At 49.8% G+C, this 20,927-nt stretch overlaps 1 protein-coding gene across 5 annotated transcripts in view; it reads right to left on the reverse strand.

The window, feature by feature from the left end:
* The window catches only part of RUNX2 (RUNX family transcription factor 2), a 287,069-nt gene that overhangs the window by 180,520 nt on the left and 85,622 nt on the right, over positions 1-20,927 (reverse strand). For all 5 annotated transcript variants that reach the window (XM_075555013.1, XM_075555010.1, XM_075555014.1 and 2 more), the window contains one exon: positions 3,014-3,175. In XM_075555013.1, the coding sequence (XP_075411128.1) occupies positions 3,014-3,175 (162 nt within the window). The remainder of the gene's footprint in view (positions 1-3,013; positions 3,176-20,927) is intronic.

Here is a 20,927-nt window from a genome sequence, read left to right on the forward strand (position 1 = left end):
TCTAAGACTAGTTGTCCCTTGCTATTTCTCCACATGCTGACAAGAGGGATTTTCTGTTCTCGCCTCTTTCATGTTTATACAGAACCTCCCACGCTGGCACCACGCTACCACCCCATCAGCCCCTCGCAGAAATGTTCCGGGCAGGAGGTTACAAACGGGACTGAACTGAGCTGCCAGCCAGAGGCAGGGCCTGGGTTGCCAACGAGAGCGGCTCCCAGGTGTGCATCTCAGAACAGTGGGACAGGTGCATCCAGCTCTTACTTTGCCTGCGCCTCTCTCACTTTGAGGCACTCTGGGAGTGGGGTTTGCTACAAGGCGGGTGCCCTCCACAAGGTCTGCAGCTCAAATGATGAGGCCGTCTGCTCCCATTACTATTTACAGCTTCAGAAACTCAGAGGGGCACTTCTGCCCTGTCCTACAGGGTCACTGTGCATCAGAATCGACTCGGCGGCCGGGAGTTTGGGATTGACTTTCTCCTATGCCTGTGCATCAGAAAGCCTTTTCAGTGAGTTACAAGTGGTGCCCGCTGCAGAGCAAGGTTGTGAGGAAGAATTTGCTGTGATAGGGGCTGGTTCTAACTTTTAAAGCAAGACCTGAGCTGCCCAGTAAGCCGAATGGCCATTCACCTCGGGGACTTACCCTAGTTTAAAGCAGAGCTCCCTGCTTTCCTGTGGCCGCAGGTGGGCCCAGGGCTACCTCATCAGCCAGCATCTACTCTTAGTTCTTTCCCTGTACTGCATTCGACTATGAGCATGTCCTGCCAATGGCCCTCTCAGTAAGTACGCCTGCTTGTGCTTACTTACTAAGATATGGGGAACACTTTCCCATTTTTTCCCCACCTTCTCAAAATCCTGCTTCTAGGTATGACTCCCAACCCTCTTACACCCTCCTGTAGCACCTAGTCTCTTTTCAAACTTACAATTCCTGGCTGGGGTGCCCAGCAAGCCAAGTAAGCACAGCTTAATTTTGTTTTAAACCATACAGATTCGTAAATAAGCTTAAGTCGGCCTGTGCTTCCCTGATTTCCTGGCTATTCCACCCCTGTGACATGGTTTAGGGACCATCCGTAAACTGACTCTAAATAATTTGGCCGATCTAACCCATCACGTGAATGATCAAGAGTAAGTACAACCCATTCAGGCAGCACCTGACCTGACCTGGTGTCATTGACTCATGGTGTTTCGAATGGTCTTCCTGAGGAATTCAGAGGCCGACAACCCAGCAAGAATGCCCTTACTGCCTGCCTCTCTCTCTCTCTCTCTCTCTCTCTCTCTCTCTCTCTCTCTCTCTCTCTCTCTCTCTCTCTGCACTCCCTCCCTGCTGCCTTTCCTCTGGGCACTGCCAGGACACAGATAGCAAAGATTTCAGCCACAGGGGATGGGGCAGATGGGCGCCCCAGGGTGCCCTAAACCAGAAGCAAGTTTGCACAAGGCTGATCCGCCCACGTGTCACGTTGGCACGACGTAAAACAGAATGAACTCCCCGTCTGAACTCAGCTCAGGACCATCCAACACCTCGCTCTCTCCCTGTGCCTTACTCATCCCTGTCCTCCCGTCTGTCTTGGGGTGTTGGCTTAAAGGAGACAACGGTTCCGGCCAAGGGCGACAATGCCTAAAAGCCTACACTCTGCACAATGCCCCAGTAACTAGCGTTGGGTGCGTAAATCACAGCGGTGGTCATAAGGAGGAGCAGCAACACAGTTTTCCAAAGAACCTTGCGGTGCCCCGTCCACCCCTCCTTTCGCCCTACTCACCCCCATGGGAGTCCATCTGCTGCCGAGAATAGGAAGGCACTAGGACCAAAGAGCCCCTTCCTGCTATTTGCTCGAGAAGCAAAGGTTCCCCTGCTCCCAAGTGGAATGAAAGAAGGGAGTCTGAACTAATCAAAACCTGCCAGCCCGCTCGTGGTGCTTCAGCTTGTCAGTGACGCAACTCAGCGGAGAGAGTAACAGCTTCGAGCTTTGCAGAAAATGAGACAGGGCGAGAGACAGACACACAGACACACAGAGAGAGAAAGGCATTAACCTGGCCAGGAGTCACACAGGGGTACAGGGCCGAAACGCTCAGAAGAATGTCTGGGAAACAGGGGGTCCCATGGCATGTGTGCCTCGGGGAGCCCAGGCCCTTCTCCCCGTACCTGCTAAGGGACACTGTGGTGGGCTGTAGGCTTGGGGATCCTGTGGGTGTCTGCCCTCGCTGTTGTTACTTATTGCCCAACAAGGCCCATAGGGTGAGTGGAGGTCCTTCTGTGATTCTTATCAGGGGGCACCTTCTAGCTCTCTCCGATGACTTCTCCGTGAGTGGTGGGGCAGCCTGGCGGTTCACCACACACACTTCCTCCATGACCCCTACTGTACGGTGCCCTGGCAAGCAAGAAACTGGCACAGGGAGGGTGACTGGGGTGGCCCTCTGCTTCAGCAAAATGCTGCCCCACGGCTGAGAGGCCATGTGGGCCTGTTAATGCCATTCCAGGGCCTCAAAGGACTTACTGCCTCCTTTCTGATGGGGGCCTGAGGCTAGCCAAGTTCATCCTCTCTCTCTCTTTCTCTCTCTCTGGGAACCGGCTAGCCGGGACTCCTGGGATGGAAACTCACCATCCTTTAGGCATTTCAAGGGGGGAAGGGGGCGCTGCGCCACCAATCCATCCCGTGTGTTACAGGCAGAAGTTAGGAAGAGAAAGGAGCCAAGCAGAGGAAGACCCGGCAAAGACCCCCTGGAGAAAGCCCTGGCTGGGAGACTGCGCCCACCACACCAAAGGCACATCTGGAGGGCCCAGGCCAGATGGTAGTGCACATCATCTCACATAAGTGATGTCACCTTCGGTGGCTCTTGACTTACAAATGTTCTAGTGTCTGGTAATACTAACATTTCCTGCTTGGCGGACCCTTGCCCACGTGCTTCTATCCCCTGGGTGCAGCTAAAGACAGCCTGGGTCCATCCCGCTTTCCCCCCCACCCCACCCCGCCCCGGCCCCTGTCTCCGGGGTGGGCTTGAAGTACAAGCACGGTGTTTACCTGAAATGCGCCTGGGCACATCGGTGATGGCAGGAAGGCCAGTACCCCGCGTGGAGGACAGCGGAGTGGTGGAGTGGATGGACGGAGACGTCATCTGGCTCAGGTAGGAGGGATAGGACTGGTCATAGGACCACGGTGGGGAAGACTGTGCCTGCCTGGGGTCTGAGGGCAAGAAGAGGAAGCATCGTTAGGACATCACGCGCTGCAGCCTGGCACACACACACACACAACCCGAAACACGGGGGGTGGGGGGAGCAAAGAGAGAGTACACAGGGAGTGACTACCTCAGTTTTAAAATGCCACCCCTGCCCGCGCCCCCCAGGCCCCATGCCATTGCGGTTGCCTTTCTAGACCCCTGAGTCGTAACGAAAGCAACGAGATGATCATGCTGGGGATGCTCGGTCTCGCTCACATGTCAATATTTCAACGTGGAAAGTTGCAGGGTTGTTGAGAAAACCGTCTGCCTCGCTCATCTTCACAACCACCAAGCACCTCGCTGCCCTCGGGTCCACTCTGACTCAGCATGACCCTGGAGCACAGAGTCCAACCGCCCCTGGGAGTTCTTACTGGGAGCCTGGGAATCTTACTGGGAGCAGGGAGCCACGACTTTCTCCGGCAGAGAGGCTTGGTGTGTTCAAAGGGTCAGCAGCCCACCCAGGAAAGTGTGGTACTATTTGGCTCATTTTCTGAGATTCCCTTCAGTGAGCGTGGATGGCTGCTATTTTTCGGAACAATTCGTTCGGTGAAAGAACAAGTCAGAGTGTGCCTTTTACAGCCACATGTCCAGGTACCATCTTTCAGATGTGTTGTCGGTTTTTAAACTAACACCAAGCCAGCACAGGGCACTTTCTCCCCACCGTCTGTAGGACAGCACACGGTGGGGAAGGAGCCAGGCTACAGAGCGGACAGAGTAGCAAGGAGATCAATAGAAAGAAGACAGGGATAGGTTTTCCTCATGCAAAAGCGAAATGAACTCTCATTAAAGACCTTTGAGAAAAGGAGATTACTCACAGCTGACTACTAGGCAGGCTCCACAAGCCTTGCCCACATCCAGTATCAATGCTAAACATAAGAATGTCTCAAATTAATGACAAGGCTCCTAACAGGAGCGTGGGGAACTATTTTTAACCTCTTACAGTTTGTTTAAAGGATGTCACATGCTTGGAATGTGGTCTGGTGCTACCTATATTCACCTTAAGAATGAAAAGCCATGGGGAGGCAACCCATTTGGGCTCGTTGCCTAACTCTAATTGACAGGATCATCTGTTGCTTCTCTACAGGGTTTTGAGAGGAACAAACTCAAGACCATGCAGCTGTTTTCCACGTACTTGAAGGCCAATCAAGTTGAACCCTGAGCACATTTCTCATAACGGATGTTTCCTCTGCTCTTTAAGCTCCTTTATATTGATGTTTAAAATTCTGACACATCAGGTCTAGCGCCTGCGACGGAGAGCCTGTTGTCTCAGAGTAAGTGGGACTTCTCAACGCACGAAATTAGGTTCCGATTTTGTAAAAATTAGGCTCACTCTGAGACTTCTATTTTCTAGCTGTGTGAATCATTCTGCTTCTCTGAGCTCCCGTGTCCTCATTTTGTAAAAAGGAGGTTAGCAACCCTTGAATCACAAAAAAGTCAAAAAGTGCACAGGGAGCTATGAAGGTTGCAGGGGTCCCTAAGCAGGCACTCAGCAAGCTCCCAGTCCCTGTCTGCTGCCCATCACCTGGTGCCCCGGGAACATAGTCTAGACTCATACAAACAAGAACCAGAGTCGATAGGAAGAGGGCTCAACATGTCTGGGGTGGGGGGATGGAATTAAAAGATAACGGAACTTTCCCACAAATGTTTTAAAGCCCCCTCTTATATCTGGATGGGATCTTCAAATGACTCCCAAATCCCCTACTGCCTTTTGAAATGAATGGCTTCATTGAAAAACAATTATCAACTCCCAGAGTGGATCTCCGTTGGTTTCTAAGCCTGGAAATGAGTATGACAAAATGGGGTTTGTCTCAGGTGATCCCTTTTTAAAAGTCTTTATTGTTCTGAATTGTCAGAGCTGTGTAGCTTGAGCTGTTTCTGTGTTTGTTTATTCAGTTGAGAAATCACGTATTTAAAGACTGTCTCAATAAGAACGTATTTCATTGGTTAGAAATAATGAGAGGTGTCTGGATATTTTTCTGATGGTGTATAGCATCGGCAGACATATAGGGGAAATCCCATCTTACTCCATTTTCAAGAATATTTACCTGAGTTTGAGATTTGGATTCAGGTCTGGTACTGTGCATGGTTACTGAAATCTTCCTTGAGAAATCAGAGGGACTACTTACTCTCTTATAAAAGTCATGAGCACTGCCTGTATTTTAAAAATACCCAAGACAGGATAGATGAGCAAGATTTTAAACCTGCGTGGCTGGTCCTTGTTAGCACTGACATTGACCTACGAATACCTTGTCTCACACCATGAATGTAATTCGCTCTCCAGTGACATGGCGAATGATGTTGGGATGGAAAAGGACTCATTCCTTAGGGTACCAGAAAAGACTCTCTCACTAAAGCAAGGCCTTCTCTCAAGCCACATTTTCAGCAGATGAAAAGAACAAGGGCCACGTCAGCCACGGAGGGAGCCGGACACACAGGGCTCAAATCTGGCTGCTCGGAGCCTCTGCTTCCTCATTCAGTAGAAAGGAGGTCAGTAACCCAACCTCAGAAGGTGACTTCCTGATCGAGCAGTTTAAAGGACATGCCCAGTCCTCTACTGCGTAGGTTCCCAAACTCACTTGGCCTACTGCCCCGTTTTCAGAAAGAAAAACGTAAAACAAAGATCTGCTCAGTACCTCCTGGTAATGACAGACTTTGTACGGGAGCCCACGGGAGAAAGATGGGGCACGCTACTTTCGTAGAGTTGTGGTCTCCTACAGCTCTTCTTGATATGAGTGAATTATCGAATAGCATGCTATATGGAGACCAGAAAAACGTTTCCAGTCTCTGAAACCTACATGGGTCGTGGTACCCTGTCCAATAGGGTCGCTATGAGTCCAAGTTGACCCAATAGCTCTGAGGTATAGGCCCTAATCCAGGATAAAATGTTAGGCTGTTCCACAGCCCAGCCCCTGCCTGGAATCATCCCAGTGCCCTCTCTGGGACATACTGTTCCATCGTAACTGGTAGTTCCTTATAGAGCTCCCAGCTTAAATATAAGAGAGAAACTCAGAAGTTGTAAAGAATAAAACGATTCATGTTTAAATGCCTCAGAGAAATGAGTGTATTTACTTGGAGGGAGGAGATAACCTTATGATTCTCCTGGCAGAGAGGGCCCGAGGGCAGTGGAGCCGAAGGGGGGTGTGAAAGAGAGCCTCCACATTCCCACCGGGCTGGAAAAGAAGAAGTGGGCTGACATGGTATCAGTGAGGTTTTAGGCTTTACATAAACTTCCTGCCTATATACTAACATAGTTTAGGAAAGGCCAGCTTGACTTTCGCAGAGGCCTTCCCTAGAGAGATCTAAGATTAGGAAAAATAACTTCCCACTATCCTCGGACAAGGAAGAAGCCCTCTCTCTGTTTTCTCTCTCGCAGAGGACAGGCTGAAGCCCAGGCGATCTCTTTTGCAATCTCCATCCTGAGACACTATGATCGTGTCCTACTTAAGGAAAGAGTTCGTGAAGAAGAAGAAAACCCAAACCCACCGCCAACAAGTCAATTCTGACTCGTAGCAACCCTATATCGGGTCCCCAAGGCTGTATATCTCTCTCCTCTCTCTATAGGAGCAGAGGTTCCTCTTTCTCCCAAGGAGCTGCTGGTGGATTTGAAACCCCGACCTGCTGTTAGTAGCCTGGTGTGATTGCCCAATAGCAGCAGCTTTAAAAAAAAAAAAAAGAGGTCTCCCGACACCTCGGGCCTACTCCAAGGCCCTCATCATCAACAGAGGGCTCATCAACCCAGCTCCACCACCACTGGGCCATGTGATTCAGATGAGTTGTGAGGCCTCTCTTGAGCCTCAAAGGGCCTCATCGGGATCAGGGGGAGAAACACAAATTCCTCCACTCAAGCAGCTGCGACCGAGATCAGATAAGCTGATGCCATGAAGGGCTCAGCACACAGAAAGAACCCCATAAGTGCACGCCCATTCTGCCTCACCGCCCCGAGTGTATCGGGGCCCCATCTGTTTTCCTGGGGACTGATTTTCCAGGAGTAGACCTCCAAGACCTTTTCTTCCAAGGCTCTTCTGGTAGACTAGAACCACCATCCTTTCAGTTAGCAGTTGAGGGAATGGATTACTTATACTCCCCACCAGGGACTGCCCCCACTGAATGTGACTCTGCGCTTGTGTCTGTAGCCTACAGCCTCTGATCCTGAGTCCACTCGATTTCCCACCCGCCGGACTATGGCAAGTGGGCGAGTTTACAGAGCGTGTCCTGTAGTTTTCAGGTCCACAGTTTGGAGACTATGTGGAAATTCTTGATGATCATTGGACCTTTATCAGGTTGCTTCTTAGTTTGAGAGTCTCACGGATGGAGGAAGTCTGATGCTTTTATCGTGGTTCTCCAACACTGTTCACTTGGCCTCTTCAGATCTTTAGTAAAAAATATATGTGGTGTAAAAAACCTTCATCTTTTTAAATGCTCAATAGACAAAAAACTCTCTAATCCTGTTTTCAGTAGACAAGTGTGGTATGAATGCCCAATGAAGAATACCCAGTCTCGAGCCATTTCAACTATTTTGTCTCCTTTGGGGCAAATTTGATAGAGAAATGACTTGTTAAAGTCAAAATTTATCTCTAGGTACTCCACTTACTCTTATCATGTAAATGCCTAAAATTAATCTATTTTTTTCTTTGGGGGAAAATATATATGAATGGGGTCTATTTGCTTTTCTTTTTTGGAGGGGGGGGGGCGGTAAACAATGACTAATCTCATAGAGCAAAGTCACCTTAACCTGATCTCTTGAACGATTTCTGAACTCAGCTTCCTGAAGAAACCTGAGACTTCTGAGATTCACGCCTACCTTGGCTGAGTCAGACCAGGTGCCCTGGATGTTACTAGGCAAGGCCAATCTGTCCTAAGGGAAGGATACAAGACCTGGCCAGTTCTGAGACATGCCCACTATATTAACCTCCAACAAGCAAGAAACTGTCCTCATCTCAACCCTGGGCTCCCCAAGCACCGCAGCAGGATCTGCTCCATCCAGAGTCATGGTGACCGGTGTGCCACACTGACTGCTTTGTCGGCTTCATGTCTGCAGAGCCCTGGGGGGTGGGGTCATGTCCCAACACTCTATTAGCAAGAAGCCCTTGTTTGATCTGTTTGTCTCTGAGGATGGAGGTACCAATCCGGGGTGACCACAAACTCCTCCTGAGTTTTTCAGAGGCTATCTGGTACAATTTGTAGAAAGGGTCAAACGATATAAAGCTACTGTTCCACTTTCGGGGTGTCCGGGTGTTGGGAAAACTGTGCTCCACCGCATCTCTGTGGCAGTCTTTCAGAAACAGACCTGGCACTTGCCTGGCAACACTAGAGAAGTTAAGCGTGTTGGCATGTGCAGTTACACGGATGTAATTATTTATAAGCAAAACCTGTGGTGTCAGGTTTCTTCTGTGTCCAGGCATACTCCTGGATTCCTGGGAAATATGCAGCACTGATATCACAGAAGCATGTACATCCGGCCCGTTCCCTCCCCGCCCCCTCCAACTTCTCCCCTGTCACCTGAAAGAAAAAAACAAAAGTGGGTGGTGGAGGGAAGCTGTGATCAGATTTGACCTGTGGCATCAACTCAGGAGAGAAAAATCAGATCTTTCCTATAGAAGAAGCCTGCTGTCCTTGGGAGGCAGGATGTGACTAATCAGAATGACTAAAAGGGAGAGGAAAGAACACGAGAAAGATGTGGGGACCTGGGTGTTCCTAGACCTCTCAGAGGTGACACCCATGAGAAAGCAGACCTCAGTGATACCTATGAAATCACACCGAGAACTGCCACCACAATGGAAACCAGGCAACATTGGCCCCCTCCGGAACCTGCGTGGCACAGCCATGTGTGATCAACTGTTAACCCACAGGTTGGTGACACAAACCCACCCAGCAGCTACACAATAGATCCCACGGAATCAAATCTACTGCCAGTAAGTCGATCCCGGCGCGTGGCAACCCTACATAGGGTGTCTCAGACTAGATCTCCACAGGGGCACCCAGTCTCATCTTTCTTCCAAAAATTGGCTGGCAGATTTGACCCACCAACCCTGAAGGGATCTGACATCACCACCAGGCTTCCTACCAAAAGATACATACCAAAAAAAAAAAACCAGTTTTACTGCCATTGGGTTGTTTCTGACTCATAGCAACCACACAGGGCAGAGTAGAACAAGGCCTGAGAGTTTCTGAGGCTATAAAACTTTATGGAAGCAGAAAGGCTCATCCATGGTGTGACAGGTGGATTTGAACCGCTGACCTGGTGCTTAGCAGCCCAACGTGTAACCCCCTGTGCCTCCAGGGATCCTTATACAGAAGATATACCTCGCAAGTTGCTTCCAAAGGATGACAGCCAAGAAAACCCTTTGAGACGGTTCTACTGTGCAACATGGAGCTACCATATCCCCAGGGGCAGGTCTATGGCAATGAACAAAAACATCCAGCCCTTCAGACCTGCAAGTATACTCTTCTAGAAGAAATCCGTGAGGGTTTTTATAAGAGTAGACCGAAATCTAGGTGTGAAGAATTCAAGTTAATGCTCTCTTTGTATGAGGTCCATATGCCATTGAAAGGCATAAGAAGGAACCAGCCAGTTAGAGTAAGGAATTCCTTCTGCCTTCAGCATTCATTTCAACTGAGGTCAAGTCTATCACTGGCAGGCATGGTTCCTCCTCAAACTTCCGGTACCCCTCAATAGAGGTTATATTTTAAACAGACACCTCAAGCCCAGACGCCTGCACACATCTTGTAGTTTCTCTCCCGACTCACAAAGGCAAGGAGCAGGGCTCATAGGCAGGCCTCCTTCTCTCAGTTCAAGGAGTCAGTGGCCCGTGGGTTACCTGCTGGTCTATTAGCCACGAGGTCAGCAGTTGAAGCCCACCAGGCACTCCAGGGGAGAAAGAAGAGACTGTCAGCCCCCTGTAAAGATTCGCCACCTCAGAAACCCCAGGGAACCATTGAAACCTGCCCGACAGGGTTGCTATGAGTCAGAACAGACTCAATCGCAAGGAGTTGGGTTTGGATTTCTCATTTCAACAGTAGAAAAACTTGTTGCTGCTGCAACCTGCTACCTCAGTAGGGGTTTTGAGTGGGGTGGGAGGGAATCTGCACATCAGCAAAGTATCCACTGTTGTTGTGATAAAGAACTAACTGAGGCCTGTGTGACAGTCCGAGGGATGTGTAAGAAACGAAGTATTTCTCGCCTTGAGAAAGCAAAGGCCTATGATAGGTCAACATAAGCTATCACACAATTTTTAAAGTACGACGGAAGATGTGAAACAGTCGGCTCAAAGAGGTTCCAAACATAGGCTGTGTTTAAAATTAAAAAAAAAAAAACTCTTAAGGAAAGACATTAATGAAAATCCAAGCCAGTTTTCGACAGCCCCCCTGCTCGAGTGGCGGCCCCGCAGCGCAGTTTCCTGGGGGAGACTGAGCCCATCTGCCTGCCATCCTCTACAACCTGATGCAGATGCAACAGAAGGCTGCGACCAGAGGGATGCTCGGGGCGGCTCAGACATCTCAGCTGTCTCTGCATCAGGCACAGCTGCAGAGAAGTACAGAGAGGGCGCAAAGAAAGTCACGGACAACTCCACGGTCTTCGCTCTGTTTTTCCATGACTCCCCAAAGCCCCGTGTTTGTCTTTCGACTTTTGGATCCGAAAGAAGAGCAACCTCTCTCTTTCTTGCTGGAACAGAAAAGAAATGGGGTGGGAACGGGGGTGGGGGTGGGGTGGGGTGGTGCAGGGCCTTCCTGGCTGATGCCTGAGCTCTGAGAGTCTCTCAACTTACAAATGTCCTGAAGAGCCCAAGGTCATGTGTGCATATGACAAAAGGAGAGCTGAGACGAGGGCAGAGGGTCGGTGTGGGTGGGGAGGGGCGCAGAGGGACAGACGTGGAGATACTCTAAGAAAACGCATGGATGCTAGGACATCAAAGAGAAAGCCTTTCTCTATGAATAAAGTTTGGATGCAAGGAGGCAGGCAATGGGCTTTTCGGAAGCTCAGCAAGAGTAAGAGGTAGGGGTGGAGGTACAGCTGTACCCGTCAGCAGGCCACCTCTTGTAAACACTGCGGGTGGAGCGTGGGGGCGGGGGGTGGGTGAAGAGGGGCTGCTTTCTTAAGAATCACAACAGGGCATACCCTGGACATGGTGCTAAACTTCACGCAGAGAGGGGAGGAAACAGTCAACAAGGGCAGAGCCTGACCTGGCACGCTGAGGGCTTCTTCCTGTTTGCGCTGCCAGGCAGGCTTCTGCGTAACCTGAAACCTGGTGGGCCAGTCATTTCTACCCAAACTCCCTGCCTCTGCCAGGAGAGCCTGCTAGACTTGGGGAGCGGGGCACAGTGAGAGATTTCCACTCCCTGCCCTTCGCCCATTGCCCCCCTCCCCCAAGCTATACTCAAATCAGGCTGTGCAAACCACAGCCCTCCCTGCAGAAACCAGGGGGGCTGGAAGTGAACACAGCGGGATAGAAAGTCTGTGGGTGAAAGAGCAGGAATGTGGGAGATGGTAAGAGTTTGGGGAGCCAAAGGGTTGGTGGTTCGAGTGCATCCCCGGGCGCCTTGGAAGTCACAACCTCGAAAACCGTATGGAATTCTCCTCAGCACACAAGGGGTCCCCTGGGATGAAAGTGACCCAGTAGGCAGCAGGGACTCGGTAGGGTAAGGCACGTGTTGAGGCTGAGTGCCACTGAGTGGATGCTAACTCATGGCGACTCCGTGGGACAGAAGAGCACTGTCCCCTCGGGCTTTGCTAGGCTGTCATCTTCCGACCATTAGTCTCACCATCGGCAGCCAAGCACTTAACCAAGGCACCGTCAGGGCCCTGTCGGGGCCAGGTAAAGACAATTGCCTCAACTGGGGCAGGTGGCTGTACAGTGTCCTGCCCTGGACTATGTCTGCCACAATACAAACGTGCTGACATCCAGCCTCACATCAAAGCATGCACAGACTCCCACGGTAAAACAACCAAATCTCCCATCCTCTTTAACAACCCCCTTAGCCAGACTGGACTTGTAAAATGAGCTTTCCCAGACACTTCCGGTTCTCTTGACCCATAGGAGACGCCGTGGAAAACAGCCTTCTCCGGGAGCATGGAGAGCCCTGGGCTGGTGGCAGGGCTTTGGCCTGGATAGAGTAGCGGGGAGCCCAAAAGTGACCTGCTCTGAGTCGCACTGTTGTCACCTATAGGATGAGGGATTTGCTGGATGGTCCCTCGGCTCTTGTTCAGCTCTGAAATGCCATGACTCTACTGGGCCAGAATAGGAGACTCCCTACTCCCAGAGTCCCTTCTGGAGATAGCAGTCACATGCTGAAACCTATTCGGGCAGCTGACAGTGAGCACACTTCGGGAACCTCCTGTCACAGAGTTTGGATGGATGGCAGCAGTGAAGACCCGCGTGCAGAACTCTTACTCCCCCTCTGCTCCTCCCCAGTTCCCCCAACTGACCAAGGGACCCTTCAAAAGCACTTGTCAGGAAATGGAGGCAACGGAACTAGGGAGCTTTAAACTGGAATGGAGTGGAAGACGCAAAGAAGTGTTTGGCTAAAACTTGAGGCTTTGGAGGGCGTCCCAGCAGGACACTGGGTACGTCCCAGGACCAGCAATAGGCGGAAAGGAGTTTAGTAGCTCATAGGGGACAACAACAAGGAGGGAATGAGAAATCAATCGTATGCCTGTGAAAAATGAACCAGAATGAAGGTAAATTGACACAAGGTGATAAGAAGTTTCCCACAAACTTCTGGATGAATGGAACTCACAAATGCCTTCCAGCAAAGGAGGGTCCAAGGCTCCAACCTTCTCCTGATCCTGCTCAGAGAAGAAGGAAGAGGCAATGCAACAGGTCAGACCTGACCTGGGCCTGCCAGCCGAGAAGGAGGAGAGTCATCTGCAGGTAGGTAGGCCCAGAACTTAAGAGACAGCTGGGATGTGGCCCTGGCCATGAGACAGGGAGCCCTAGCGCAAACCGCAATATCAAAGTGAGTGTAATAAACTCAGGTTCAAATCGGGCTGGATGCCAACATCCAGGGGGTCAGACATAGCAGGTGGGTGATATGGAAGGTCTCCAGGCACGGTGATGCCCACTGTCAGATGGGCTGTCTTGTAGTCACTCGCTCCTTCAAAGTCATTTACCCAGTACCTGCTCTGGGATCGTGTTAGGCACTGGGGGTAGTGACCGTGAATAAAGACTGAGCTAATCCCTTCCCAGTCAGGTTTATCTTTAGAGTTAAGAAACAGCGAATGTAGCTAGCATACTGACATGAGACTCAAAAAAGTGACTGAAGACAGGCAAGGAGGGGCCAGCTCCTGTAGAACCTGCTGGGCCATGCTTGGAGTTCTGGCTTTCCCCTAAATGCAAGGAAGGTCATTGAGGTAGGTTTAAGTACAGGATGACATACTCAGAGAGGTACATGTATAGTCTCCCTCTGAGAGCATTATAAGAAAGCAAGGGAGAAGGCTGGTCCAGGGAAGGGCAGGTAGAGAAAATGGCAGTGGAATGGGCACAAGGGGGGAGCCCAGGGATGGGCTGTGTTTAGGAACTCAGGAAGCGAACTTAGAGCACCGCGCCGCCTGCACACGTCACACCGAGAGGTGAGGATGAGGCAGCAGAGAAGGTTTCAGCATGGATCAGATTGGCTTCAAACGGGCAAGGCTGAGCTCAAGGTTATGGGCCCCTGGCCTGCAGCGGTAAGCCATGTGGACCAGCTCCACCTCACACACTCTGACTCAGAGCACTGGTAACCTGAGCACTTATCTCTATCACTAGCTCCCCAGGCGATGCAAAAACCCCAACGTTGGGAACCACAGTTCCAGTGCTCACTGATGGCAGTTAGAAGGGAAAATCACCTAGAGTGATTTTGACTTAAAGCGTCCCTATCAAGAATGAGCTTCAAGTAGAAAGTGCAGAACACACGCTCTTAAGAGGAAATCAAGGCCGGAGAGAGGTGGGGAGATAAGGAAGAGCAGCTTGCTGCTCGAAATGAAGGCCCGTCTCCCCTCCAAGATGAGCTGCATCCCAGAGCATTCCAAGACTTTATAGTGATTAGTAAGCAAGAGACTTCTACTTGACGGAGCAAGTTTGAAAATGTCTTTCTTTGTCTTAGGTGCAATCAGGCTCCCTGTAGCTCCACTCACTACTCATCTTCCATGTACTCTCTGGGATTGCGCTTCCACGTGGTCGTTGTTATAGCCTTTGCAGATGCCGCCTTTCTGCCCAGCGTGATGCTGTCACGTTCCCTTGCCCGTTTATCTTATGCTGAAAATGATACTGCTCTGGGCGAGATCTAAGTCTCAACTAGTTGTTCTGGTTTCCATTTGGAGCCACTGTCGGTGTTGATTTGTTTACAGTCCACTCAACACATTGAAGTCATTTTCAATCGCCTGTGTCCCAAAGAGAAACCCAAAAAAGGTTCACATCTGATCCGAGTGTCCGAAAACAGAACGGGCTTACAAATACCTTGCTTCCTAGGATTTATGAAAGCAAGAGATTGAAAGAAAGCTCGTCTGTCTATTGTGGGCCAACTGACAGGACAGTGTGCCACGGGGGATTTCTAGCTAATTAAAAGGCCTGCCCTCAAGGGACCATCAGTACAGATCGCGGTCACCTCGGAGAGAGGTGTAGACTGGCATATTCAATGCTGATAGAAATCCTGCTTCTTCCCAACCTCTCCATCAAAGTCTTGAAGACGCCGAAGCAAATGTCTGAGCACCAAGGGAAAACAAAGCTGTGAGGACTGACCCACACCCCGACTGAAGAGTCAGAATTATGAAATGACCCTAAGAGCTAGACAGAGGAGGCAGAAGCAGTGTAATGAACGTGCTGGAGCAAAGCACAGCCCTGCATTTGGCCAACTGCAGGTCGGGATGGAAGACACCTGCCTTAAGTTTTCTTTGGACTGAAGTCACAGGTGGAATGACAAGAAGTTACTACAATCCTAGAGGTATTACCAGATTCCTGCCTACTGTCTTGGTCAGACATAGCTACAGGGCGGAGTTCTCTCCAGGCAATGTCAGATTGGAGCACTGGACCAGCAGAGCAAGGAGCGGAATCTCTGAATGTCTTAGGAAAAATGGTTGACCGAAGTGCCAAGAGCTCCCACCTGCCATCGACCTTTCCACGGGACATTACTTTCCACCTGAACTGAACCTTGAACATCCCGATGATAAACTTTCCTCCGGACCGTTGCACTTGACAGCTGCCTCGTCTTCAAGGCCAAAAGATGAAGTCAGCTCTTCACTCTCAGAAGCTCTTCAATCTGTCACCCTCATCTACAACCTGCAAGAAATTCTCCCATCATGGTAACTCGCTCAAGATCTCCCTTGTTGGCTTGTACCAAGTCATAACCACACAATAACCCAGCCCAGCTCCCCATATGAAACCAAGGCAGGGACACATGCCTGCGCTGACTGGCTCCTCCGATTATCTCGCCCTAACTGTTGTCTGTAGCTTGACTGTCTCGGCTCGTCTCCTGTTCTGGTCCTTTTGCCAACACACAGCTCATTTTAAAAGGTAAAACTCTAGTCCAGAGAAGAGAGAAGTATAAAGACACAACTTTGGAACTCGGAGAATTCTTCTTGGAACATGACCTCTCTGCTTTCCTAGATGCCTAACAAAGCCAAAGTGTCTTCACTTAATAGGGTATTCCAACTAAGAGAAGTAAAATTAACAAAACATCCAGGACACCTGTAGCGACACTGGGGCTGCTACCAACAGGCTTGTAGCAACATAAGGTGCTGCCCCAACCCTTCCCAGAACCCTACGGAGCTTCACTGCCCCAGTGCCGAAAGTGGCTGCCAGGGCTGAATGATCGGTGTCCTGTTTGCATCAAGATCCTGACCAGCTGCCTCCTCTAAAGAGATTTCCTGCTCATGTACATGCAGGTTGTAGCTAAGTAAGGTGAAGTTGATATTTGACTCAGAAACCCCAAAGACTGAGTTGATTTTCAACTCATAGACTGTAGAACTGCCCCTTCTAGGAGTTTCCAGGCTGTAATTTTTATGGGAGCAGATTAGCAGGTCAGGCTCTCAGAGAGCACCTGGGTGGGTTCAAACTGCCAACCTGTTAAGTGAGCAGCTAAGTGCTTTAACCTTTGCACCATAAGGGACCCCATACAGCATGGTATCCAAGAGAATTACCAGCTATCCTGCCAGGAAGGTCTCAAAGAAAGAGCAGGATGATGTTTTCCAACAATTTCCCAAAACACAACAGAGCACCTCGATAGGAAAATAATCTGTCTCCAGGTGGAGAGTTGAGTTCCTTAAGATATAATTTGGTGGCGCCATGGAGGGTAGGGATGTAGGAGACTTCACGGATGTCCTTGCTCTACTCCCTACAATCCTGCTGACACTGATAGCTCCCTACAGCCCTTCTTCCTGCTCACCAGCAGTCCTGGAACCCCTCCCCAATGCCTTCACCCTCCCAGCTACCTCTACCACACCCTATGCCACCCATGCCACTTCCCAACTTGACAATTTTTAAACCACGTGGCCATTCAGCACAGGATTCAACTAATTTCAACACACACTTCTCTCTCCACTTTCCTATTTCTGAAAAGATTCGCCTGGAAAATGTTTCAGGGGTAAGTAGAACCGCCTCCCAGCCCAGCCTGCCAAACAAACACACAGCCTGATCCCAGCTGGTCTCATTGTCCAGGTCTTCTTCATTTCTAAAGAAGCCTGGATTTGCCAAGGAGACACCAGATCCAAGGGAAGGTGAGTGGGCGCGAGCTACCTCGCAGCAGCCAAGGTAAGATCCCTATTATCCTACCAGATGCCTGCAGGTTGTTTTCCCGGAATATTCCTGAAAGCACGATCCTGAAACAATGTCGCCTGTCACTGTATTTAGGTATTAACAACAATGGTGTGTCTCTTCAAATATAATGGGGATATGCCTAGTGCATCCCTTCTATAAAAATACTGTCTCTGGGAACTCTAAATAATATCCCAAAGAAAGAAAAGGACATTAGCCCCTTAGAACATGGCTCCATGCCCCACACGGGGATGGGGATGACTGCCTGGCTAAGAATCGGGGGCAGTCGAACAATGAGAAGAGACGGTGAGACCTTGAGCAAGTCATTTCTGGGAGAATCCATCTCTTCTGTCTGTAGCATGCAGACGCTACAGAATTGTTTGAAGGCTGTACTGAGAACGTGATGCAAAAGAGGTTTTCAAACAGCAAAGGCCTACAAAAATGCCGGCTAGTAAAAGCCGAGCCATGATGGAGATGCATTGCAGCCCCCCAGGGGTGGAGGGGGGCAAGAGCACCAACCCCGGAGCTATGTGGATCTGGTGTTAGTGCCTGTATTTACCACTTACTAATAGGTTCGCCCAGAGGCGGAAGCAACTCAATAGAACAACAACAGTTTTAGAATAAGGGACTCTGATGGCACAATGGTTAAAGCACGGGGGTTTGCCAGTCACTCCAGGCCATGGTATTTCCAATGACCTCATATGCATATGAGCATGGGCACTGAATAAAGAACGAAGAAGAATGAATGCACTTGAATTGTGGTGCTGGAGAAGAATACTGGAAGTTCCAGGGACTGCGAACGGGACCATCCAATCTGTCTTGGAAGAAGTACGGCCAGAGTGCTCCTTAGAGGCAAAGAGGGCAAGACTTTGTCTTCCATTCTTTGGACATGTTGTCAGGAAAGACCAGTCCCTGGAGAAGGATGTCATGCTTGGTAAAATGGAGGGGCAGCCCCTCAAGGAGAGGGATGGCCACAGTGGCTGCAATAAGGGGCTCAGGCCTAGGGGCGATTGTGAGGGTGGAGCAGGACTGGGCAGTTTCCTTCTGTTGTGCATAGGGTCGCTCTGAGCTGGAACCGACTTGCTGGCACCTAACGACAATTATGGGTGAGACATGACAGGGTGATGTCTCCCATAGATTCCAGCCATGGAAACACTTCTGGGGCCATCAGCCTGTGACCCAAAGGGTTGAGAGTTAGAAGCGACTCAATGTCAGACTTTCACAACAGTTGTAAGTGAGACCTTGGGCAAGTTCATCGACTTCTCTGAATCTCTGTTCCCTCAACTAGAAATGAGCTTACTGATACTGGTTACCTCAGAGTTGTTAGGGAGGGGGCATGAGTTAGGATCCTTAGAACAAGGTGTAGCACACAAAAAGGTAAAATAGTAACAAACAGTCATTCGATGCCAGAAAAGCATTCGGGCTAAGATGAGGAGTCTCGCTTCCTGGAAGAACTCCAGGGCCTGCTCATTCGTTCACTCATCACGAGGTCCCAAGGCACCAAGCATATCCTGTGCAGCAGGCTCTGCATAAGACACCAGGGAACAAAGCTGAACAGAACCTGACCCAAGACCTTGAAAAGACAGACGTGTAAACAAGTCATTGTCACCAGGAGGAAGGTGACATAATCAAGGTTTGGGCAAGGTGGTATGGGAGCCTGGGGTCGGCAGGAGGAGCCTGGCCAGGGTAGTGGAATGTGAGCCGAGTCTCCAGGGAAGAAGAGACGTCCCCTTGGAAACATGATCCCGCCAAGCATGGCGTGTCGAGGAGAAGAGAAAGCAAGAGATGGATGGGATGGCGGATTTCAGAATCCAGAAGAAATGGTCAGGGAAGCTTCGGATGATCGAACTACATGTGAAAAGGAACAAGTCACTGTCAGTTACACAATGGAACGCCAAGCAACTTGTGCAGAAGTGGCCCTGCATTTGCTCCTAGATGAAAGGCAATTGCTAATGAATGGGGTTCCGAATGCCAAGGTCAAATGCCCCCTGAGCTCCCTACCAGCATTTACATCCAAGACAGAACTAACTTTATCGAGTACTTTAAAAACCAAAATAAAACATGTTCTTTTAGAACGGGGGATCACGAGTAGGCTTTAAAGGAGAAAAGAAATCACAAGAAGGAACTACGCATCCTGGGGGGGGGGGGGGCGTGTTTAGGTGACTAGAAAACAGCCAAACTCACTGCCCTCGAGTCAAGGCTGACCCATTGCCACCCCAGTGGGATTCTGAGACAGTAACTGTTTACAGGGCTAGAAAGCCCAGTCTTTCTCCCGAGGAGCTGCTGGTGGTTTTGAACTGCCCACCACACAAATTTCAGCCCAACATGTAACCACTACGCCACCAGGGCTCCCTGGGGTGGCTACTGGGGAAGTTGTGGGAGCTGTTGTAGGAGTGAGATGTCAAATGTCTCTGAGCATCCTCGTCTTTTCCCCACAGGAGTGGTCCTCTCCCCTACCTACCTCACCTTCCCTGAGTTCTCCCTAAGGCTCTGCCACCCTCCATTGTCCAGGCTAAAACCCCAGAAGCTCTGCCTTCCTCTCATCAGCAGCAAGGGCTGTGGATGGTTTTTTAAGAAGAAAGAATGCATCCAGAATCTTTGCTAGTCCTCCTATCCCCGTGGTTACCACCCTTAACTCTCTTCTGGACCACTAGCACCGTTTCTTGACTCCTAATGCTGCTTCTGCTACTGCCTTCTCATGATTCATTTTTGCTTTCACCCCCCAGAGTGGTTTTTTAAAAAAATAAATTAGAAAAAGGGATGGCCCTGGGCTCAAAGGCATTGACGACCCTTCAGTTGCTCCCCCATTGCAATCAGGTGAAAAGCAAAGCTCTCCACGACTGACGATCAGAAGAGGAATGTGTGACTCACAGCGTCTGTGAACAACTCCCTCCTTGGCCAGGAGACCGGAAGTACTTGATGGTGCCCGGTTATCACTCCTGGCCATTATGATCAACGATTCTCATGGAATATCTAGAATTTTTGGAGCCATCGAGGCTGGAAAAACCCAGAAATTACTCCCCTTTGATAACCTTTCCACCTCAAACCAAAAATGGAACTTGAAGTCAACTTCAAAGTGAAGAGAAGTTTGAACCAACCACTTGTTTTGCTTAATTCGTAAAGTTATGTCTGGCTTGAGCATTGTGCCCTTTCAAGAATTTTCGATATGGGATCAACGAGATAATAGCAACTCAGATGATTAGACAGGACTCAGCAGAGTGAGTGTGTACTAGTGGAAGAGGAATGAGTTGGGAAACGAAGGTGAAAATAGTGCCCAGCTTGAAAAAGGAAACAAAGTTATATCACTGGCCTGCAGACGTGCACACTGTCGACGTGGTGTATGGCTGCTCTGCGTGATCTCAACCACAACACGAAAAATGAAAAGTCTGCCGACCTTTCTGTATTATTCTTCTTGTTCCCTATGTCCCAGCCGACCTTCCTCCTGTCTCCTGAACATGACCCAGTCCTTTTCCGCACGGTTTTCCCAGTGCCTGGCCTGCAAGGCTATTCCTCAGACATCTTCAAAGTTCTTAAAAAAAAAAAAAAAGTTCCCAACTTTCTAATCAAACGGAGCTCCCTGTGGCACGGCCCTATTTCATTTGCTTATAGGGCTTATCAGTATCTGAAATGTGGTATGAGTATCCATCTATTGGTTCCATCACTCACTAGAGTGTCGGCTCTTGAGAGACGAAACTGTCTGTCTTGTTCATTCAAATCCATGCCTGGCAGGCAGTAAGCATTCGATAAAGGATAAACTAACAATAGACGCCCAACTTTCAATGTCCCAACCCACCAAGCCCAACCAACTAAATTAGCATCGTTTTTTTAAAAACAGGTATTGCGGACCCACCCCGAGACTACTAAGTTTCAAAAGTGATAATCTTGAGAGAGATCTTCTAACCCGGCATCCTTACTCTACTGCTGTTACCACATTTTCAATCAAGGGCAGTGGACATTTGTGACAGAAGGGGCGCTTCCTGGCACCCAGAGCCAG

The sequence above is a fragment of the Tenrec ecaudatus genome, chromosome 7, assembly GCF_050624435.1.
Source record: "Tenrec ecaudatus isolate mTenEca1 chromosome 7, mTenEca1.hap1, whole genome shotgun sequence".
NCBI lineage: Eukaryota > Metazoa > Chordata > Mammalia > Afrosoricida > Tenrecidae > Tenrec > Tenrec ecaudatus.